General features: G+C 36.8%; 1 protein-coding gene across 1 annotated transcript in view; it reads right to left on the bottom strand.

Moving 5' to 3' along the window:
• Positions 1-25,727, bottom strand: part of ACMSD (aminocarboxymuconate semialdehyde decarboxylase) — a 576,894-nt gene that overhangs the window by 243,353 nt on the left and 307,814 nt on the right. The window contains exon 7 of the mRNA XM_044073661.1: positions 13,938-14,031. Coding sequence (XP_043929596.1) covers positions 13,938-14,031 — 94 coding nt within the window. The remainder of the gene's footprint in view (positions 1-13,937; positions 14,032-25,727) is intronic.

Genomic DNA, 25,727 nt, shown 5'->3' with positions numbered 1-25,727 from the left:
GGTAAATGCTTTAAAATAATGAACAAAGCTCAGTTTATAAGTAATTACATTTATTAAAAATTTAAGCTTGAGTGGGGCACAATGCTCGCTATTGCAGTTGTGGTGCATTATTCATGCACTCTTCTGCTATGTGTTTGCATGTCTCTGGTGATTGGAAATCTGCTGAATAGCACTGTGACATCATTGAGTGGGCACTAATACTTCCTGTAATGCAATTAATCCCTGGGAGAGGCCACAGATTCAAAGTTGTTTTCATTTTTTATAATGGAATATTTTCAAGATATTTTTCAACATGGTGTGTGCATCTGTTGTTTAGATCCACAGTAGGAGAGTAAAACACCACTGGGCAGAAGGAAATATGCGGCAGGAAAATCTGTGACACATTATCACCATGCAATGTGGTGAATATGGCTGTCTCAGTAAAAGATACCATAGTCCAGGGAATGATTCTGAGATAACAAATATTTCACTTTTCAACTGACACAGACTATGAGAACATTATTTTTACTTTATTTTCATAAACATTTGTGTGTTTTAGTAAAAACCCACTTGTACCCTCCTCTACTCCTTAATGTCTTCACATCAAGTGTCTTAGAGATGTTCGATCTATCTGCAATGTATCTGAGTGCCATACTAAAAGAAAATAAACGTTTTTGCATATTTTGGGTGTGAGTAGAGAAGCGAAAGGTGTTGTTCAACTGCAAACAGCAGTTGTTTGACTGCAAGAGTTTAGAAAGGTATACTGCACAAAAGAACTGGTTTGAATTCTCACTTCCGCACTATAAGTTTGATACAGTGATTTCACCTCTGAGTATCAATCACTCATATATCAGACTTCTGTTGTGGAGCTCATTTTTACCTACAAGTTACTACACAGAGACAAACTATAGCCACTTTAAATGAGGAATTTTGTAGCAGTTGGTGATATTAGATTACAATAAAAAATGGAGCAGACAGAAGCCTGTTTCAGCTTTTGTTTTTCATATGCTATTTGTATCAGGCTGAGTGCAAGATGAATGCACACTGGTAGGTTGTTGCTTATTTTAACAGTAGCTAAATTCCATTTTGAGGATGTCATAAAACGTCATTAAAATGATCATAAAATGCATCTGTTTCTTGCAAACAGCCTTAGGATATTGGAAAACACACACACACACACACACACACACACACACACACACACCATAAATTTTTTTTCTAAAAGCTAGTAACTTTATTTCCATTTCTAACTCTGTTCAAATGAGTTTCATTGCCACTGTCAAAATGTTAAAAAGAGAAAGCTGACAAACTATGTATGACCCTTGAACCCTGCTTTTGGTATTTTGTATAATTTTTACTTTCTGTTTGTTTGGTACACAAAATGGAAATGCACAAAATAACAAGCATATATAATAAAAATATATAGTCAAAGAAGACTACTTTTTGCTGAAATGTGGTCTTCTCCCTTAGTAAGCATGACAGCTGGTGTTTGGCTTTGATTGCATTCATAGCTCACTTTTACCTTTTATCTACAAAATACGTATTATTTTCTTCAAGAAGGGTCACTGTAACAGCAGCGCATGACATATGGGTTACCCATCCTTTGTATACCATTTTCTAGGTATTGTGAGACTCCCTTGTTTAACCCATTCTTATCAAAGACTCATAGGAATTATAAGTCAGGTGAGTCAAATGACCATATTCCCCTTGCCAATACCTACTCTTAAGCTGTATTTAATTACCAAAAGAACCTCCACTGATTTCAGTACAGCAAGAAAAAGTCACCTTCAGCAGTATTTATTTTGGTGCCTCCTTTTTGATATACCTAGGGTAATACTGGATGGTGGAGTCTTCTGAAATAGGGTAGATGAAGGTTATTACAGCAAGTAAACCAGTTTCGCACTCTTTCATTCACACCTCACCTTCATTTGATTAGAAGCTAATGCAAAGGAGATTCTGCTTGCAGCTTTGGAGCAACAATTTTAATGCATATCTATATTTATGCTTACCAAGTTGCAGCCCTCAGCATTACCTTTTAAATTTCAAGGAATAAAAAGAACAAGAAACAGCAATCCTTTCCTTTGTCTTCTAAAGGTAAGAAACAGTTTAATCAGTACCAGTATATTCCATTCAGTATATTCAATCGGATTATCAGCATACTTCATCTTGGTCATGTGGTTCTCTAACCCAGGATATCGCATTTCATAAAGCAATGAATAATTTGGGAACATTATTTAAATGGCCTACTACTGTGGTGTTGCAACCAGAAATATCCATCCACCCACAACCTCTTGTTCCCATTTTTTCACATGGGATTGGGGTGTCACTTCAATAGTGACAATCATCTAGATCCAAGGTTTACACTGTTCCCTAGAAATGCTTAAATTACAGGAGTATGGGGCCAAGATTCCATCTACATTTATCTTTTTTGAGGATTTAAAGAAATGTCACAGTCTGCACCAAGACACACAAGCTCTAGTGTACACATCTGGAAGTTTAGTGTACAAACATTCAGAAGGAAGATCACATATTGCTCTTTAACTTAAAAGTTAACCCTTTCAATCTAGTCCTGACTTTGTCTTCCAAAGATAGCACATGCTTACTTACTGGCAAACTGTCCTTTGAAAGGAGGTGAGGTTGCTGGGCAGGTTTGGAGGAAAATGTTTGCACCTGTAGTACACTAACAGTTCAAACTAACAGTCAGTCTCTGTGATGTCTTATCAGCATTAATTCTGGGAAGATTCAAGAAAATTTACAGAAAATTACAGATTATAATGAAAAAGTTGACTTACACCATCTGGTAAAACCTATAGATACTATAGTTGTCTATACACTGAAATGTTCCTTATGATTTATTTGATGTTATCTGTAGAGCTGAGACAGGTATTGTCAGTAGGAGGCATGCCCAGGTTAGGTCTGTGAAATTACCAGAAGATAGAAAAGCTCAAAGATTAGATTGTGATTGTTACAAAATCTACTTTTCTGTCAGCCAAATAATGATTTCCTGAAAATATTGTGAGGAAACATAAAATCACTGAATTCTTCCATGAGGTATATCATCCTACAGTTCCTCATTCCCAAAGGTATTATTCTATAGCCAAAAAAAAAAAATAGGAAAGTAGGACCTGCCCAGCAACCTCACCCCCACTCTTGAATACAGCTGAGGAGACGCAACCTTTTCTGTTACAAATTTTCCAGAGATACAATACATTGTAAATTGAAACAGCTAAGAGTTTAGTAATATGCATCTCCTTTGTACTAGCCTTATTAATCCATAGGAATAATAGAGAGTAACCTTACGGTATGATTTTGCAACACTTCACAAAGCTCTATATTATTAAGAAGTCATACAATTGATATATTAGGTATATAAATAAAGTATATTTGCTTAGTAGCTATACTAAATGATAGTGACTTATCTGAGGAACTTTTCTGGATATAATTTAGTTGATTTTTTTCTATTCTTACTGAATCACCTGCCCATATAAAGGATACAATTTCTTCCCTCATCTGCTGCTCTTGACCCTAGAAAGATCTTAGGTATGGTATTCAATTTTACACATCATTCTAACGATTACAGACAGAAAAAGTATACTTTATACCCTCATACGAAAGTGGCCTGTTGAACCTGGTGGAAGATGAAGGGACTGAATAGCCTTTCTGCACAACCATCCTGGAGGGAGGGAGTCTGCTGTTGCTCACCATATAAGTGATGTGATACCTAATAGGAGCACTAGGTGTTCCACCAAGTGGAGCTTCAGCATAGTGAGATCACAGCACTGCCATGTGCAACTCACATAGTAAGCCAAGGGAAATTCAACATGTGTAAGCATGCTTCTCCTCGAAGGGCAGCACACAGTGGGGTCCAAAAGAGCAGCCTCAGAGAGGGAGGTGCCCCAGTGGGGGAATGAGTATGCCACCACACTGGACAGAAAGCTGTCCTGCTTACCACCTGACTCTTTCCTCAGAGCAGATAAGCTTATTGGGATTCACAGCTAGGAATTAATGGGCTGTAGGTCTCAAGCCTAGCCTGGAGATTCCCAGCTCCCACTACAGCAGAACAAGTGGTTTGAGTGGCTGCAGTTATTTGAACTATTGTGCTTGGACCTGCAAGGGGGAGGGGGATAAATCACTTATGCTTAGTGTGCATTATCTATATTCCAGAAGAACTAATCACAATGAAAAAAAAAAGAGCGAGCCGAACGACTCTGCTATTAGTTATTTCTGTAAAATGTTATTCATATGTACCGTAAGTCATTGATTTTACCTAGCAAATAAGCAGGCCAAGTACTGTGCTAATAAATAAAACATGAAACTGACCAAGATACTACTCCAGAAGTTAAAACTTGGAATGATGTGAGGTTATTCTGACATAGTAAGTGACAGTATATAAATAAAGAAACAATATACTGGCATTATGTTTCAGTGGGAAAGAACACCACCACACCGTTATAAGAGAATCAAACTCTATAACACTTTATTTGCTCCTGAGAGTAAGCAAGACAGTATGAATGTGACAGACTTTTCTTTTAGCCAGAGATAGCATGATTGTCTTGGTCAACGTTATATAACTCATAAAGGGTCCGAATGGAGAGATGAAAAGTCACCAAGCAAAGGAGAGTAGTAGTGCTGAAATTGAATTCATTCTCAAGCCTTGGTGAGTACCCTCACTAGGTGGACTCTGTTTTCACAAAATCTCACCAAGACGACACTGATATACAGACTGTATTTATATAGGATCTATCATGGACAGAATTAGGTCAAAAATTAAAAGAGATAGTTGGGTGCACAAGACCTAGGATAAAACAGTGCCCAATCCTGGTAAGGGCACTGGTACCAGGACTGGAAAAAAATGCCAGTGTAGAATCCTCAAAATACAGAACCATTCCTATAATGGGGCCAGGCCAGGCCCAGGGGAGGATGGAACCCTGTTGTAGAAGGAAGGAGTAGTCCACAAACATCACAAAAACTGATAGGCCAAAGAAGAGCCATAAAGACAACAGAGTGGACTACTGAGGATAAGAAAGAAGCAAATTATGAATTGTTACTATTATGCAAAAAGCCAAGAATTTCCAGACACAAGATATACAAAATGATTAGGACAGAAATTAGAGGAAAGAAAAATACTTCCACAAGAAAAACTGTCAGAAGCTTCAAATGACAATTTGCCTTCATTAATATAACAGATTTGTGAAAAACAGTATATAGATCAAGAAACTTTGATCAGTTTAGAAAAAGAAGCATCTGAGGAAGTGTGAAAATATAAACAACAAAACCTAGAGATACTTGAAAAGTATAAAAAAGAAATATGGACATGGGAAAGAAAGAGAGATTTGATATGGTGCAATATTTATGCAAAGGTTAAAGCAAATTAATCAGTATAAAGAAGGCAGCCCTAAAGATATTCGAAGAGAAATACAAGCAAAGGCATCCAGATATGGAAAATTTCACAATAAAAAAATAATATCATAAAGATAAAATTTAGAAAAGAAGATTAGTAAAGTAGAAGTTAAAAAAAATAGAAGTTGAAGTTATGGAGTGCATACGAAGTGAAGGATTTGATTTAGAAGGTCTAACACAGGTTACATCACAGCACGATGCAGTGAGTCTCCAAAGTAAGGAGAAACAGGAAGATCAGGAGACATCTGAAGAAGAAATATGGACATGGGAAAGAAAAATAAATTTTAATATGGTGCAATGTTTATGTAAAGGAAAAAGCAAAACTAACCAATACAAAAGGAGCAGCACCAAAGATATTTGAAGAGAAATGCAGGCAAAGGAATCTGGACATGGAAAACTTTACAATGCAAAAAATAAAAAGACAGACAGGAAAAGTAGAAAAGGAGATTAGTAATGGAGAAGTTAAAGAAATAGAAACTGAGGTTATGGAGTACCTGCAAAGTGAAGGATTGAAAGCAGAAAGCACCACAACAGGATAGAGCAATGGATATCCAAATTAAGGGGAAACCAGTGGAACAGGAAGCAATTGGTCAAGTGCCATATCAAGATATTTTGGAGCCGTCCACAGGAAATCAGTATAAACGTTCACTTGAAGCTAGACAGCAAGGAAAGGAATAGGAAACTGTGGAAACTCTGATGTTAAGGAGTGATAGGCCAGTCAGTTCCCATATGACAGAGTAATGGATGGCACAGGATGAAATTGAAGAGAAGGTGCCACAGGAGGATGCTATAGAACTTTCTATAGAATGCCCACAGGAAATGGAAAACAAGGGATGTACCCTCAGTTTGGAAGAAAATGAGCTCAGAGAAGAGTTGCTTAAATTAATGGACATGGATAGGTATATTAAGATCAATGAGAGAAATAGACTGCAGAAGGTTAATAAAACCCAAAAAGTCAGAAGTCTGACAAAACAAATGAATGCAGTAATTAGGACTGTCCATAGAGATCCATGTGATATAACAGAAGTAAACAGGATATGTTACTGTGCTGCTAAATTAATAACTGGTAAAGTTCTACCAGAAAAACATAGGGTAGTAAGGGAAAGGAAGGGGAGAAATCGAATACCATCATGGAAGTATAGAAGAGAGAAAACTATAAAGCAATTAAGACAAAAAGTGTCACTATTATAAGACTATAGAAGAGGGAATAGATCAATAAAAATGCTAACAAAGATAGATGTGAAAAAAGCAATGTGCAGAAATAAAACAGAGCAGGATCTATTATGCACTATCACAAGTTGTTGTTTTCTTTTGGCTTTTCTCAGTTAGGGGTCACCACAGTGGAATTCCGGTCCGCTAATGAATGGCAGTCGATTTTTTTATGGTGCTGAGGTGTCAGCCCGATGCCCAACCTTCAACGAAGGCACGCCCATTCACACATGTCTTTCGAACGCCACAGTAACATACTAAAAATTTCAGCACAGGTGGAAAAACTTAGAAGATACACAGATAAATATAAAGGAAAAGTACAAAATAAACACTTTATTGATGACCCAAAAACTTTTATAGAGAATTGGGAAACAAGGTAAATGGAATTGAAAAAAAAGAGGAAATGGATACATTTTGGAGAAGTATCTATGAAGATCTTGCGGAACATAACAAAGATGCTAAATGGATAGAAGAAAAATATTAACATCTTTGCATGAAGATTTAGCCATGAGTAACAACTATTTATATGCGCACCCTGTACAGACACCAACCTGGCTTACAACAGGCAAAACAATGCTCCTACTTAAGAGTGAACCTGCAAGTTACCCTAAAAATTATACACCAGTAACTTGCCTTCTGACGACATATAAACTATACATGGGAATTGATGCCGACAGAGTTTATAGTCATTTAGAAGAAAACTCAATTATGGCAGTACAACAAAAGGGCAATAAAAGAAAGTCATACGGAACAAATGATAATCTTCTGTTAAATAAAGTCATAATGGAGAACAGTAAAAAGGGGAAGAATTTAAGTATGGCATGGATTGACTATAAAAAACATTTGTAGTATCCCACACTCATGGATAAAAGAGTGCTTAAAAATGTATAAGATACACCCTACACTGATCGACTACATTGCAGTGACTATAAAACACCGGCAGACAACTTTGCAATTAAGCCATGATAAAGGATAGATTATTATCCCAGGGATAAAAATTCAAAGGGGGATATTCCAGGGTGACTCTCTGTCACCATTGCAATTCTGCCTTGCCATTAATCCATTAAGCTGTTTACTTAACAACTTAGGCCATGGCTACAATTTGGCTCCTAGAAAACAAAGTATAAAGACTTCTCATCTTCTCTTTGTCAAAGATTTAAAACTGCATAGTTCATCAGATGAGGAACTGAAAGCACAGCTGCAGGTTGTCAAAACTTTTCCAGATGATATAAGAATGTCATTTGGTCTTGATAAATGTGCAAAAGCAACCTTTAAATCAGGAAAACTGCAGCACCAAGAAAACATCAGTTTGGGACAAGAATGTAATATAAAAGAACTTGAGCAAGAGGGAGTATATAAATATTTGGGAACTGATGAATGATCAACAATAAAACATGAACAAATGTGAATAAGACTTAGTAAGGAATTCTTTAGAAGACTTAAATTAATCCTGAAAATAGCGTTTATATCTTGAAACAAAATTCAAGCTATAAACCAATTTGCTGTTCCTGTCCTAACTTACAGTTTTGGAGTGATTGATTGGCCCCAAAATGTGTTGGATAGATTAGATAGGAAAACAAGAAGGATGCTTCATGCTCACCAAATGATTTATAAAAATCAGTGTATACCAAGATTATATATTCCCCATTCCAAAGGAGAAATGGGCCTTCTTGAAATTGATTACATGTATAGATCAGCAATTGTGGGACTCCACACATATCTGCTGATCTCACAATACCCAAACACAGTGAAAGTTTTGAAACATGAGGAGAATAAGCCTAAGATGACTTCTCTGCTTAAGCTAGCAGAAGCATATCGGCGTCAAGCAGGAGTGGAAATCAAACAAGAAGTAGATAAAAATCAGGCAGCAACTGAATGTGCCAAAAAACAAAAAAATGACTATAAGGTGAAGGACCAGATGAGAAGGCAAGAAATGTGGAAAAAGCATAAATATAGTTGCAATTATAGAAAATGTCTGGAAGAACCTCATGTTGATCAGGAATGAATGCAGGAATGGTTAAGGAGAGGCAAATTTAAACCAAGAGATGAAAGGTTAATATCGACAGCCCAAGATAGTGGGCTACGTGCTTGCTGGTTTACAAAGTCCATTGAACATGTGGGAGAAACAGACAAATGTAGGTTTTATAAAACCGAATTGGAAACATTCACACATCTCGTTGCTGGTTGTGACATACTAATAGCAGAAGGACTATATACTGAAAGGCATAATAATGTGACGAGACTATTGCACTGGGGATTGTGCAAACATAATTGTATTGAAGTGGCTGAAAAACACTGGAAACATGATCCACAAAGCATCATAGGAAAATAATGAAGTTTATATCACATGGGATCACCCAATACCAACAGTTCAAAAGACAGATGCTAGAAGATGGATACAGTGGTCCAAGAAAAGAAGACAAAAGTAGCACTGATCTTTGAAATGTCTACACCCAGTGACTACAGTGTCTTGCATACAGAGAGACACAAAGTCATAAAATATCAGGATCTGCAGGCAGAAATGAGAGCAATGTGGAAGAAAGATACTCAGACAGTTCTAATAGCAATAGGAGCAACAGGTCTTATAAAAAAGAATCTGCAATTGCATCTTGATATGTCACCAATCCATGTAACCCCGAAAAAAATGCAGGAGTCATTACTGGGCACATTGCGGGTGCTGCGAAGAGCACTTTTGGCTGATATCAAAGATTGAAACAATACTAATTTCATGAACTTTTATTGTACTTTGACTTAGGAATGGGGTCCATTCCCATTGTGGTATTAGAAACCTAAAAAGATTTGGAAAAATTAAAAGTATGAAACAGCGGTAAGACAAAGATTTGACAGGGGAGCTGTGTGGCATCAGTGGGAAGAGTGAGGAGTTTATACCCCAGGGGTATTCATGTGATAGCACCTCTGTCATGCATACTGACTCATGTTTTACTGCCTTTAACAACTGGACACCTGCATTTTTTTGTTTTAATGTTCAAATACCTTATATAAGAGATAATCATGTTTCTGTATTTTGAAAATGTTTATTGAGGTGAAAATAAAAAAACACCACCACAGTGTCTGAATTCTGCTCACAGTACCTCTCAACTGTCCAGATTTTTCTCCTCATTTTTTTTTGGCCTGTTCCTCATAAAATCTGTGGTATTTCTGGATTTTTGTGGCAAATCAGTAAGGACTGAATTCACTATATAGTGATAGGCATGTGAGTTTCAGACTTTATATCCTTCAGATAATTCTAGCAACTTTCTAAGTTTATAAGAGCAGTATTTAAAATGTGTCCCTATTTTTGGGGCTTTGTTCCCCCATTATTTTTGACTTTGTCCAGATTGTTTTTGCCAAGAGGTTGAGAGCTATGCAGCTCACATCTGGTATTAATTGCATGGCATTACCTGAAGACACTAGTATTTTATTGTCAAATTGCCAGAAATTATGACATCATAAATGTAGATTTCCAAACCTGAATGCATCGTTACTCTGGCAGCTGTACATATTTTCTAAGCATTTCCAGCATGCTCATCTTAGGGCACCATTTGATGAGATATCGTGGCAGAATGCAGTCTTAAAGAATATTTTTGCATTTGCTGTTTGGTGATGTCATATTTACTGTGCAAAATTCAGCTTTCATGAAAATGTTAATATAGTGCCAAAAGCAATAATTCATTTAGTAGTGTATAGGAATTATAAATGTAAAAATAATAATATAATTAGTAGGAAACATTTGACTTATTACACTTTGATTCAAATTCTAGAAGTTCTTAATAATTCAGATTGTCCTTCTGTGAGCGCTACATGACAAGTATGCCACAGTCATTACGCAAGTAGATCACATTTGGTGATATCAAGCTAAGCAGTACAATCACATTTTGGGACAGAGTTACATAACACCATTGTACATCTTTATTATCATTTTTTTATTTCTAATTTCTTTCTTTCTTTCTTTCTTTCTTTCTTTATTTGATATTTGGTTACCGGGAAAGTCTGACTGGGCAAGAAACCCATTTTCAGTGGAGGCCCGGGGAGAAAAGCTTCATCACAAAGAAAAAAAATGAATAAAAAATATAGCTTTTACATAATTAACATCAGAGGTAAAACAGAGCCAGTTTGCAGATGAACGAAAACCATCTACATACATCTTTTTACATATGTGGATAAACGGGCATATCTAAGCATATACAAACCAAACTTATGTTATATAGAGAAGAATAACAAATGTGTCTACAGATTTACATTTTAAATAGGAAGTTTAACAGAATGTGGCCCATGGGAAAAGCTCCATCACAAAAATAAAGAAACAAAAGTCTAGCTTTTAAATAATTAACATCAGAAACAGAACAGAGAAAAAAAACAAGTTTTCAATGATGAATATGAAACCATGCATATATTATTACGTGTGGATAATAGGCATGTCCAAGCATATCAAAACAAACTTAGGTTTTACACAGAAGATTAACAAAAGTATTTACAGAGAAACATTTTACATAGTCATTTACTAAATAGAACTAACAGCACAATCGTTAGAACAGGAGATATGGGTGGTGATGGTTGGTAGAGTGAGGAAGAATTAAGATAGAGAATCAGTAAGAAGATGGTAGGATGTTTTATTAACACAGGGTGTTAGTGATCAGGTAGAATAGAGTAAGGGGATCTAAGATAGGAGAGGAAGATGAGAGTTAGTGGAGGTGGTAGTAGCAAAACAGGTAAAGGTGGAGAAAGGATGGCAGGAGGGGAGGAAGAAAGGAGTGGGGTTCTAGAGCTAGAGTAAAGTAAACAAGTGAGACTTGGGTTGGTTTGCAACATGGAGAGTTATGTGACCTGAGTAAGAAGTCTTTTAGTATAAGCTTAAATTTCTTGTGGTTTGTGGCTGTTCTGATATCGAAGGGTAGTGCATTCCATAGTCTGGTCATGGAATAGGAATACTGACATTGGCCAGCAGCTTTGCTTGGTTTATGTAAAGTTAGAAGTTGCTTGTCCTCAGATTGGAGAGCCCAGCTAGGTGTATGAATTTGAAGTATGATTTGAAGGTGGGATAGGTCTCTGGTTTATACATAATTTTATGGGCAGCCATTAACTGGAGGGTAGTTTAAGTGTTATGGGAGTTCTAGCCAATTAAAAGGGATAAGAGCAGAACAGTGGTGCTTATAGTATGATACATATATTGCAAATTTTGCAATTTACTTATAGCAGGATTCATGCTTGGATTTTAGTGAATTCTGTAGACTGGTTAGAATAGGGGAAGTAGGTAGGCTGTGGCTAGAGTAGTTTTGGTGGCTGTATCCATGAACTGTTTGTGGCAATAGTGCATCCTAGTTTCTGGTGAGTTTTTTGATAGTGCTGTGTATATGAAGGTCAAAGGTTAGTTTATTATCTATTATTACTCATGGTAATTTGGTGTGAGGGACCACTTCAATTTCTGTGTTATTTAACGAGAATATCTTAAAGTCAGTTGTGAGCGTCCTAGGTGTAAAGAGGAGGAGTTTGGTATTGTTGGGGCTGAGTAAGAGCTGTATATTAGTGAGCCAGGATTCAGTGGAGGAGAAAGCAGCTTGGATTGTTTGTCTAAGGTGTACTATGTTGTTGGAAGTGGAGAACAGAGTTGAGTCATCAGTGTATTGAATTAGGGAGCTTTGGCAGGATGCGGTATGGAGATTATTTATAAAGACGTTGAGAAGAAGGGGTCCAAGAATGAATCCCTGTGGCACTCCTCTTTTATTGGTTAGATACTGAGAGAGAGAGAGAGAGAGAGAGAGAGAGAGAGAGAGAGAGAGCCTTGCCATTTTACAGTTTGTTGTCTGTCAGATAGATAGCTAGAAAACCATTGTAAAGAAGATTGAGAAATACCAAGGGAAGGCAGTTGCTGTAAGTTTAGTGTGTGAGACAGTATCGAAAGCTTTGGATAGATCAATAAAAAGTGCTGAGGTTGGCCAGAGTCTCTTGCTTTGTTAACTATGTCCATGAAGGATATAATTGTGGTAGTAGTACTATGTGCTGGTCTAAAGCCGTGTTGGGTTGGTGTCAGTAGTTTGTTATGGATAAGGTGGTCAAGGAGTTGTTTATATATGCATTTTTTAAAACTTTGGAAAGGGGGGATAAGATGGAGAGCGGGCAGTATTTGGACAAGTCAATGTATTTTCAGGGATATTTCAGGGACTTGGCAACATTATAGAAAGGAATGGACATCCTGGCCAATGTCACTTGTATGAGTGGTTTTACTGGTGGATAAGGTAGCCTCTAGTATTATTGCAAATGGGGTCTGTGTTGGGTGTGAGTGGGGAATGCAGTGAGTGAGTGGGTGGGTGGATGAGGAGGTTTCTTAACATTTTTGTTGCACAGTTTCATTTGAGGTTCTGTGACAGTCCCAGTCCTAGTACAAGGTATAGAAATCTGAATGGATACATGTCCATTTGGGATCTACTGGCATGCCACAACTGATACGAGGATCTATGCAGCTATGCAATGGGATAGAGTCTCAAAGTCTCAAGTTTATCTAACCAAAGAACACCAAGAATAGACCCTTTTCCCAGATGGCATTAGCCACCTAAATTTCTCGAGCAGTGATTTATCCCATTACCCTTAGTTTTAATACATAACTTCAATGGCCCTTCAAAATGACCCTAAGGAAATATTGTATGGATATTTTTTTTAATGTATTTTGAATATTGGTATACTGTCAGATTTTTGTCCTATGGTATGCACAGCAGTACCTTGAGAGTTTAGTTTTGGTAAAAAAAAATAATACTGATTCACTACACAGCACATTAATACAGCTTTTATATACAAGCCCATGAAGGACAAATTTGTTTGAAAAGTTACTTATTTTTATTTTAGCACAAATCTATTCAGTTTGGACTAGATATGATGTTCTGCAGTTATTCTTTCTGTATGTGATACTAAACCATCTTAGCTTGTTTACTTATTTTTATTTATTTATTTTATTTTACATTTGTTTACCGGGAAAGTCAGACTGGACACATGTCCTTTTTCAGCACAGGCCTAGGGAGAAAAGTTCCACATGTAACAAACAGTAAAATAATATAACATTTATCCAAAAAAATATCAAACTCATTACCTAACAATTGTATAAGATATGTCATTTACACAGTAAAATATTTACAATAATAGAGGAATTAGATAAAATTAGACAGTCACAGTTCTAGATTGAGGAGCAGAGATCAGTTGGGCATATGTTAGTAACAGAAGTAGAAATTATACTTTTGGTACACACATTTGGTATACATAGAAGTATTACTCTAATTAAAGGTGTATGAAGTTATAGAAATTTAGTTTAACTGTGTGATCATTTAATTCATAGTCACAAGATATTCTGTTCACTTACTTACCCACTAGCCATGGAAGCCAGTATTTAGACATTCTTCCATCTGTCTGCATGTCCCAAGGATGGACAAATAAAGAACAGTTAAGTTTCTCGGCAGCCTGAAAACATACAAACACTGTATTAATTAAAATCAACTATATACTGGCTTAGAAGGTTAGAATTTAAGAAAAGTAATGAACAGTTTATACATCTGTTATGTCTGTTTTCATATTCCTTAAATGAACTGCTCTTAATATACTGTTGCATTTTCAAGTGTTTAAATTTTTTTAACAAGTAACTGAAGCATAATAAATAGATACACTTTATTATTAAATGAAAAAAGGTAACAGGGAACAAATCTATGCATCCTTGTTTTACATTTACTACAGGAATGACCCTATTATCGGGTGGAATCTTTCCGTTACCAAGAATACAGAAGTATAAAGAAAAAAATGATTGGTGTTAACGACAGGTTAAATAGCCGCTGTCATTCTAAGGGCTCCACTATGTGTCAGCATGGCATGAGATGCTCACCAACTATACCTGCTTCACTAAGGATAGTTTGCACCTCTAATTCTAAGGCTTCTGCATACTGCTGAAAGGTTTTACTGCCCTTTTAGGTAGGGTCCAGCTAATGGACCACCCAACTAAACTTCCAAAACAAATCAACCTCTGGACCACATCAAAGAGAGTCTACTTGATGCTAGAAGTCTAAACAACAAACTGTAGGACCTTGATGTTTACCTTGATTTAGAGCACAGCCATGTATGTTGTTACAGAAACCTGGTACAAGAGTCCAGGGAGCTCTCCCTCAGTAACTGTATTTTTTTTGCTTGCTACTTGTTTAGAACAAATGGAAACTGTGGTAACATATTCATATTTGCTAGAGATTACATTACCTTGAGACAGACACTGAGAAACCCATAAGCAGAGCTTACAGAAATTCAAATCACATATGGATCAGCTTATCAGAGCTATAGCTCCAGAACACCATATAACACTCCTTAATATTCTTCATGAACTCCCTATAGGTAAGAACGCTGTTATCCTAGACAGTTTTAACAACCCAGTGATAAACTGTGGGACCAATACCACCAATGTAGGATATGCACAGATTATATAAATGAGAACTTTCCAAGCTGATTATTAAGGAATCCACTAGAAGACAAAATACACTTGTTCTAACAAACTCAGCACCTGCGTGTATGGGAAGCAGGACAGTCTGACCCCAGACGATTTGACCCCAGTGCAACTGGATACACTTTCATATTTAAATTCATATTTATTGTCTGTGAGAATATTTATTGGTCAGTTTGACACCCGATGATTTGACCCTGGACTATCTGACCCTAATTAAATTTAATAAAAGCATTTTACTACTTAATATTTTACTCAGGAATTTTACATAGCAATTTAATATATTATTTAACATTTTAATATGTAAATTTTAATTTAACATATTTAATATGTAAATATTATTAATTTAAGTAATTACAGTTTTTGACGTGTACAATAAAATCAATTTGGAATTTTAATTAGGAAGTTAACGTATTATTTATTATTTTTAGTTAGCCCAATAAGGAATTGTGAGCAGCTACATGTATGTATTCTAATTTTGTGGAACTGGCATGACATAACTGTATGTATGCACAAGCATTTTGTAACTTTTTTTTTTTGCGTTCAAATTGTATTGGCCTAAACATTAATTTCATTATTGCTATTTTAATGGGGACCAGCACGTGGCACTGGTTACATTTTTTTTTTAGTGTGACGACACTACTTTTCTTTTGGTTTACTAATAATAATGCATTGTGCCTTGCATCTCACAGTAGCACGAGTAGGAGATGAAGAATTAATGCTGGCAATACATTATCTGTGTAAAGTCAGTTCAAGCTGGTATGTTAGCGAGATTTCATGCTGCAATGCATTCTTTGTTTATGGCTGGTATTATCTGATTTAATCTCGATTTAATCTCGATTTAATCTCGTACTGTCATGTACTACTGTCAGTTCCAGTATTGAATCTAGTGGATTTTAATGTTTATGCAGCGTATGTGAAGTTTTTAATGGCGGTTTTATTCTGTAGAAGTTGTTCTGTTTTTATACTGTACTAATAATTAGAGTAGTATAGTTAAAGGTTTACACATATAATTTCAGAATCTGTTAATGCTGGGATCAAATCGTCCGGAGTCAAAACAGTGGGATCAAAACATCCTGTACCTGTTATATGTACCATCTTTAAAGTATCCTCCTCACAAGTTGACTCAGATCACAAGCAAGTAACCTTCTCCATTAAAATCTCCAAAATTACTGAAACAAATATCATCGAATTCATGGACTTCAGATGTACAAGCATACAATTCTGTGATGAAGTCTCCAAATTCAGGTATAACGGTATCACCAAAAAATGTTGATCCTAAACAAAGTTATGCTCTACTCTCACCTGGGCGAATGTATTCCCTTGGCAGTCTCAACTAAATCCAAACAAACAGCAAACCGGCATGCTGGAACGCAAGCAAAACAGTATAATAATCATAAAAATTTCCTTTACCTATATAGCAGAACAAAAGACCCCATAATTAGGGAGAATATCAAACATCTAGTTAAGAAACTAAAAAAAGGACATCAGAAAAATGAAGACTTCCTATGAGCTCAGACCATCTCCAGAAATGAAAGAAAACTACAAATCCTTACTTAGTTAGAAACTAAGGAGAAGTCTCATCATTGCTCAGAGTTTGTTCTTACTGGTACTACCTGCACTAGTCCAGCTGGTATTGCCAGCACACTGTCAAATAAATTTAGTGCCAGCTTCACCCACGAGACATCTATTTCAAGCCCACTTTTCCCAGATGTGATTAAGCCAACAACAATCATAAAAGAACATGTACTAAAAGTATTCTGTAAAACAAAGAACACCTCACCCATTAGGCCAGATAAAATACCTGGTTGTTTAATAAATAGCACTAAACAAGTAATGGCACTGGTGGACCCACTTCTCAATCTCTTTATCCTGAGTCTAGCAATAGGCTTTGTCCCCCAGGGGTGGCCCTACCACTGACCTCAAGAATTACAGACCTATATAGTCTAAAGAGTCGTATACTCAAAGACGTTGAATGTATCATAACTGACCTAATTAACTATGATATCAAATATCTTATCAGGCTCCATGCCCAAATGTCTGGCTTTGGCAAGGGTAGATCTTAGGTTCATAGGTTCATAGGTTTATACTAGGCTATCTGCCCTAAGGCATTTATAAGCCTAGCCCAAAGTTTTGTGGCTTATCTTCTCTGATAAATCTATTGAACTTCTTTGGGAAGATCACTCAGGCCATAGATTGTGGTTAAGTTATCCTCATGGTGTGCCTTGTCCTCACCAAGGCATTTGAAACCATACCATACCACATGCATATATAATAAACAAGCTAAAGGAGCTCCAAACTGACCCATATGTGGTTAGGTAGATACTCAACTGGCTTAGGAATAGGACTCACACAGTAAGAGTAGGGGTGTGTCCTCTAAGAGCATGAAGGTGACCAGTGTGGTCCCTCAGGGATCTGTGTTGGGATCTCTACTACTCAGTATCTGCTTCTCAGATCTTCATATAGCAAATGAGGATCTCTGGTTAACAAAAAGTGCTGATAGTTGTAAGGTGAGAGTCATTATTAAGTCCCCTACTGACATGCAGGCACTTCAACAGGAGCTTACACTTGTCAATAGCTGGTTTTAAAAATGGGCTAAATGTCAGGGCTAAAAAGTACAAGATTATTGCATTCATTAAGCAACTGCTAGCTCCAGCTTAGAGGATAGAAAACACACCTCTTCAAAATGAGAAGGTGGTGAGAGACATAGGCACTTGGGTGGATAGCTCCATTTTGTTTGACCATCATGTTGCAATGGTGAATAGGAAATCTTTTTACCTTGTACAGATCATAGCAAAAGGTGTTTCGTCTAGATCAAAACATGTCCTCACCTCCATGTACTTCGCATTCATTAGGCTCATAATTGAGTACAGAGCCCCCTTTGGAATGCAGCTTACTAAGCATATCAAACAATTGGAGAGACCCCAGAGGTTCTTAACTAAAAAGATCAGGGGCTTAAAAAGCCTGAACTATCAAGAAAGACTGGAGGTTATATCTCTATATTCAGTATTATATAGGGGTGATCTGTGCCTAGCTTATAAGGCCATAAGGGAGCCATCCAAGAACTCTTATACCTTCAAAAATAAAACAGTTGTACAAGCACTGGGGCCAGAGATCTAATTCTACTCCAAAAAAATTAATAAGACAATGTGGAGGGATAGATTTGTGATGTAGTGCCTTTTTACTTGTTAAAACAACCTTCTTCTCTAAGTTAAGCAGTGTGACACACTGTCGGCCTTTAAAAAGGAGCTGGACAACTGAATGGGTATCATAAATTCACCACTGGTATGACTAGCCTGTCTCTCCTTGAAAAGGGAGGTAAGGCCTAAGGGTGGATACTGGCAAGGTAGAAATAGCCTTTTGGCTCAGTTGCCTTGTAAAACCATAGAGCCTATCATCCTATTTTGCAAGTATAATGTGTCGCAGGTACAGCTACATATATACATAATCAAGTACATAAAATTTCCAGACAAAAAGCTAGTTCATAGGAACTGAATGTTGCCTGAGCCAAATCAGAACTACCAGGCAAAATACTCCCCCCCAAAAAAAGATGTCAAGACCTGTCTTAAAGATGTCCACAGAATTTTCACACCTTAGTTCTATGTCAAGAAGATGACACAGTGGTCCTTCTACTCCTTGACTGAACCAGTTTGTTTTCCTATAACTATTTGTATAACTGCTGTCCAGAATATATTTGTACTCATGCAAGTTTAGAGAAGTATTGCCCTTTTTCATTCTAGGTTCATTAAACAAATCTTTTTAATCATGAAAAAACCTAATAAAGTCCCATTTGACCATACAAAAAGTAAATGAATATAAATCCATCATTTTAAGTCATTTACAGTAATCAAAGTAATTTAAACCAGACAACCTGTTGGCCCATCTTTATTGCACTATTTCTATTAAATGTTATCAAATGTGATTTATTGGAGATTATAGATGAGTAGAAAGCTCCTCAAGAGATCTAATGTTATTAAATTCTGAGATTATGAAAACTGGAGACCTATTCCAGACTAACATAAGGATGGCACCTAATACTTGTATAGTTTTTGAAGCATGGTCACTCAGTATGGCTACTAAAGTATAATTTCCTATGTACCAAGATACCTAGGTCACTGTCTGTGTTTGCCATATTTAGCATACCGGTATCTAGCATAAACCTCAAATAATATTTTCAAGAATCAATTAACATATGAGCTACCTGAAGGACTAATGACAAGAGCGGCAGGGAGTGCAGGTTATTCAGGAATGACAGAGAATTCGAGAAAAAAGGAATGAAGTAGCAATTTACATAACAGAAGTCATTAGATGTGGAGTCAGAGAGGAGGAAGAACAACAAATCAAGAATAGACAAGGGTGTAGCCAGGGTTAGAAGCTATGTTAAGTGCTGGGGCAATTAAAGGAGAGGACATGGGGCAAGATATTGTGGACTCACACATATCATTCACCAGTCACAATAAAGGCTGAGGATGAGAGACCAGAAGAGAGAATAACGAGTGAATTGATAGAAAAGGATAATAGCCAAGGGGGGATCAGATTCTGTCAGAACCTGACTGCAAGTTCCAGGATTCAGAGCAGAAAATCAGTGGAAGTTAACTGAGACCTTTGATGGACTAGGAGAGATTCAGCTGAGAGGTGCAAGATGTTCCAGAAAGAACAGAAGTCTAGACATTGTCTTCATTAATGTAGAAGATGTTGTGGATGTTCAGGTTAAGGCACCATTAACCAACAGTAATCATGCCACTGTGTATAAATAGAGGGAAGGGTACAAAAGAGCAAAGACAATGGTGAGAGGTGTTAGAAACATGGACTATGCTGTGCTGGGGGTGCTCAAAGATGAGTTGGAGACTGGAAAGAAATCAAGGCAGTAAAGAAGTCATGGAAGAGGGTCAGGGGGTACTTAAGACTATGGAGAAATGTGTTCAGAGTAGACAAAAAGTAAAAAAAAATAAGAGAATTTGGCAATGTCTCACAATACAAGGAAGCTAGCAAGAAGGCAACAAAGATAGCAAAGACAGCAAAGACTAAATCTGAAAAGGGGGTTAGCAGAAAGACTCAAGAAAAAAAAGAATTACTTTTAGGAGAAAGTGGCGGGAGGGACAAAGCAGGGTAGATTGGGCAAAGATGGAAGGGAGGCCACACAAGAACAATGAAAAGCAAAGGATTTGCTGAAGTTATTTGCTTCTGTGTCCATAAATGAAATCAAGAGGAAGACGCCATACTAAAAGGAGGCAGGGCGGAATGGGGAGAACAGAGGATAGACACCAGGATAGAAAAAGAGAAGCGTCAGGGGGGTTGGCTGTCCTTAGGGATGATAAACCACAAAGACCAGATGGGCTACCTTCCTGGCACTTCAGAAGTTTGGACAGTGTATTGTCAGAAACCTGTACAGAATTTCAATAGATCACTGTCTAGAACAGAAGTACCAACAATCAAGAAAACAGCAACTGGGTAAATATGTGAAAGGGAGGAGAAGAAAAAAATGGGGAACTACAGGAATGTTAGCTTATTAACAGTAACAGGAGAAAGATATGGAAAGAATCCTGAGTAGAAGACAACAAGAAACAATTCTAGAAGTTTACAAACTCCACAACAAACAGCAATGAGCTCATGGCCAAAAGGAACTGTCAATTTAACTTGATCCAATTTTATGACAGGTAAACTTGACAGGGGAGCACCAGTAGGTGTAGATGTAGTGGACCCGGAATCCTGCAAGACCCTTGACTGAGTTCCCACAAAGTAGCCTGATGGGAAAATTGAAAGTGCTGGTTTTACGCCCAAGACAATTTTAGGTGTTAGGAAAGTAACTAATAGAGTACTGCATGGGTCTGTCCCAGGTCCAGTATTCTTCTACGTATCTGTCCTTTTTAAACACGTTTATTGAATTATCACTGGTGACATATTCAGTGTATCTGTCTGTCTTTCTCAGACATAGATGAGGGACAGCCAACAAATGGCACAAAGACATGTGAAACAGTAGAGCATGATGGAAGGGGGCATTAAAGTAGCAGTTGAGGTTCATTGTAAACAAATACAAATTACTGCACTCAGGCTACAACAACCCCAGTGTGAAGTATCATCGGGGGAGAGGTGAACTGATGCAACAGAGCAAGACAAAGTCCTGGGGACACTGATTACACCTGGACTGGACCAACAGAGCAGACTGGCAGAGCAGAGACAGCAGCAAACAAAATACTGGGGATTATCCTCAGTGGGTTAAAATCCAGACGAAAGAGGTAGTCCTTTCACTATACAAGAACTTGGTTAGACCACACCCTGAGTATCATGTCTAGTTAGTGACAACATATACTGAAAAAAGATTTAAGGCTGCTTGAAAGAAATCCAGAAGAAAACTACCAGCAATATCCATGGGTTGAAGGAGAAAGCATATGAAGGATGACCTTTATGCCTCCTGAATCAACTGAAAAGGTCACAGGCACAGCTAAAGATCAATCCATACACTTATTAGAAGCCCCTATGTTTGTGTCCTCCTGTACATTAACATCTGTCTGTCTGGTAACACTTTTTTATCTTATCTCAGTCACTTCATTTATTGCTTTATGAACAATCTCATATGGTGACCCCTTAGTGTTAATATGTGTTCCATGTTTTAAATTTCTTTGGTGAAACATTCATCTTCTACAGGTAATTTACTCATTTACATGCACTGTCTTTTAATAATGTGTTCTTTAATTTGCAAAAAAGAATGTGTGTATAGGAGCTTCCAACATCTGATTCATCTATCTCAGCATTTCCTGTTGTATATTCAGCATATAAATTCATTAGGGTAGCAATATACTGCCTTGGCATACATCCTTACCAATCTTGAACCAATCATCTCTTTTATATTTGTTTCTAACTGTTGCTTCTTGTTCTGTACTCAGATTACTCATTTTTCTAAGAACTTGACAAAGTTTGTTATGGTCCATGCAGTCAAAGGCTTTAAAATAGTCAATGGCATGCAAGTAGTTGTTTCTTTGCAATGTCCTTGCTTTTTGTTAGTAATTTGATCTCTGCCCCTTTTAAAGCTAGCTTATACATTTGGCAATTAGTTGTCCAGGCATTGCTGGAGTCTAGCTTGCAGGATCTTAAATATTACTTTGCTAGTGTGTGAAATAAGTGCAGTTGTTTGATAATCTGAGCACTGTTTATCATTGCTCTTTATGAGATTGAAATATAAACTGACCCTTAAAAGACCACTAGTGTGTTTTCCAAATCAGCTTAAAATTTATGAGCAGCGCTGTAACATTATCATTTTGTAAGATTTTAGGCAATTCTGTTGGAATTCCACCATTTCTGCTGTCTTGATATAAGCAAGGCTTTCTGGGATCTCTTTAACTTCACATCTGTCTGTAAACCAGAGGAGATACCATAGTATGCATCTGTGATATTAAAGTCCTTCTTATATAGTTCTGAATCTTTATTCCACCTTTTCTTAATAACTTCTACTTCTGCTAGGTTCCTACCATATCTGTCTTTTATCATGTTTATTTTTACGCCGGAGTTTCCCTTTCTTCTTGAACAGAACTCTTGCCTTTCACATTCTATCCTCTTCCAGTTGTATGACTTAATCACACATTGACTTTATGTATTGCTTCTTGTTGGGTGCTTAATAGAAAATACTGTAAAAGAGAATTTGAATTCCCCCGATTGAACAGGAGTTTGTGTTATTTATCAGGCCAGTTTGTTTTTGGTATTGTAGAATTCATGAAGCACTGTAGTTGACCTTTTAAATGAGATGCAACCTTAGAAGCGTTAGTTTTCCAGTACAAAAAGCCTGCCTGTTAAACTTGTGCTCACACCATTACAAACATATTTTGTTGTTGTGACATTAATTCCAGCAGTAATGGTAACCTCGTCATAGTGAAGAATAATCTTATAATCATGATATCAAAAAGCTAGTAATAAGGTATCAAGAGAATATGAATATGGTGAAAAGGTCAAAAGAATTTAATTATTTTAAATATTGGTGCAAAGTCTATTTTATTACTGTATTGCAATTTGTTTCTTTGCTCATGAAGTCTGAAGCCAAATATGCTGAAGAACAAGCAAAACTACAAAAGTATAGTAAAGTGCAGTTTTATTTAAAGGAATTAGTAAAAAACCAAGGTAGAGTAACCCAATGAGTACAATGTATATTATATTAGTCACAGAGTACAGAAAAAATAAGCAGCCAGTCTCCAATGATAGAAAAATACTATGAGGAATATAAATACCAACCTTCCCTATTTTTGACCATGACTGTGACAGATTACTTAATGCCACTATGGAAAACTGGATGTCAAGGTTTTATAACTGTGTAACTACATCAAAAATAGTTACGTATACTAGATTAAAGTATTGTTACTGACCATCAATGAAAACAAAGCAAGGCATATAAGATGCAAGAGATACATTGGCAGATGTGCAAGAAATGTTATGTAAGCATTTTAGCCACCACATAAATGTTAAGTTCAGAAATGCAGAACAAAAGCATTTGAAAAATCTGTGATTTCTCATACACTGCCTAAGAACCCAGAAATACACATTTCTTGACATTTATTCAATAAAAGTTAAGAAAAAATGTCATTATAACTAGATATAATGTTAGAAAAGAATACTGTCTTAGCCAGATTATTAAAATGTCAAAGAGCAGCCAAAGATAAAATGTTGTAAGACAAAAATTTCTGTACAGTGACAAAGAGTTTACAAAAGCCAAAAAATGGAACCCCCAAAAAGCATGTTATTCTAAAGAAATGAGTAACAATGCTACAAATATGAGACAAAGTATCAAGTCAATCTGCATATACTGTAGACATAATCACCAAAGGACAGTGTTCTACTGAGTCAAAATGTGTAAAATGCAAGAAAGTAATCATTTTGCCAGAGTATATAAAAATGACCTAATATACATACCATAATGTATGAAAGACTTAAGATAGGCTGTATCTATAAATTATTAAAAAGACACTGTAAAAGATCACATGTGCAAAATGATGAACTCAAAATGTAAATAAAGTCATTGACTGTGACAAAGACAAAATGTACATGATAATGTAAGTGAAAGTAACACAAGACCAGTTGTGGCTGAAGGAATTAACTTACTGGACTCTTTGCTGAATTTTTCCCTAGGACATGACTACTTCCTTTTGTAGGACCCTCACTACCCACTTTTAAGACCACCATACCTCTCAGTTGCCCAGATTTTCTCAGACTGTCTAGATTTTTGCCTCATATTTTGGCCTATTTCTCATAAAATCTATGGTTTTCATCACGTAAATCACTGAGATGATCAGAGGACTGAAGTCACTAAATAATGACAGACATCTGAGTTTCAGACTTCATAACTTTCAGAAAAGTGCATGCTAAGACAAATCCTGTTGATTCAACTTAAGTTTATAAGAGCAATATTTGAAATCTGTCCCTGTTTTTTGGCCTTTGCACCCCCCCTCCCCGTTATAGCAGGCTGTGTCTGAATTTCTTATACTAAGAGGTTGAGAGGTATGGTGACCACAGTGCAGGAAAAAATCCCAGAACCGCATTGCAAATAAAAGACAGGCAAAATTATTTGTGATAAAACTACTCCATAATGTTCAAAAGACTTTTGCCAGGATGTCGCTCACTGTATGACTCCCACCCCTCATTTATGCCTGCATGGAGTCAGAAAATGCCTCATAAGATGTCTGTATAAGAAAGCAAGATGACTTCTGATACAACACCTCCTGAAAATCTCATAAAACGTTTGCCAGACTGTTCCTCATTGTAGGACCCTCCTTTTCTCACTTATTCCAAAGGAAAATATACCAGGGCTGATGAAGGTACAGGTATCGGGTTCTAGTGTTAACCTGACTGCTTGATTTACTGAAATAAAGGCAGTCAGGGCCCACTGGATTTCTAATGGTGCGATAAGTGAGGCACACTTCCCCCCTCAAGAGTCTATAAGACCCAGAGTACAGGGACAGGGCTTTCAGGTCGCCTGATAATTAAGGCTCCAATGACCAGAGTTTTTTTTTTGTTAGGAACCTCTGGGGATTTTTAAGTTGGTTGCAATGTCATGTGACAACATACCGAATGGAGCAGCATACTCTATAATGGGTCTAATCTGTGTGAATATAGTGGGACAATAACATGCCTGGATCTAAATGAAATAACATTGGCTGGTTGTGGTATGTAGAAATTTCCTGATAACAGTTGCCACATGATGATTAAAGGAGAGGGAACTTTCAGTTCAAACCCCCAGGTCCCTGTCTACCTTTTTGTTTTATAAGGGTGTGGTATGTTCACTACACATTGCGGGTAACTTTTGTTTTCTGAAAGAAACAATACTATACTTTTAATGTTTAACTTAAAACTATTTTCCACATACCAGACATTAACTAAGGTATGCTCTTTCTGAACAGATCCACATATTTTTAGGGGTTTCAGCAATTACACCTAATTTGCCATCATCTGCAAATTTGGTTTACCAGGAGTCTAATTATCATTTTTGAGACCAGTAGATGATAGACCAGAAGTAGATGGAAACAGCAGAGGACTCTGTACAGACCCCCAGGAAACTCTACTGGTTACCTTAGCACTATCTGAAGAGGCACTTGCCATACAAGCTGTGTGGGTTCTTTCAGCCAACTGATTATCCATCTTAGCAAGTAAGGATCTATGTTTAGGGATGATGGTTTCCTTATAATTCTGGCATTTGGTG

This window comes from Protopterus annectens, chromosome 6.part0 (genome assembly GCF_019279795.1).
Source record: "Protopterus annectens isolate FY-2018-M chromosome 6.part0, PAN1.0, whole genome shotgun sequence".
Lineage (NCBI taxonomy): Eukaryota > Metazoa > Chordata > Ceratodontiformes > Protopteridae > Protopterus > Protopterus annectens.
The sequence above is the reverse complement of the archived record's forward strand: the minus strand, read 5'-3'. Positions and strand labels throughout refer to the sequence as shown.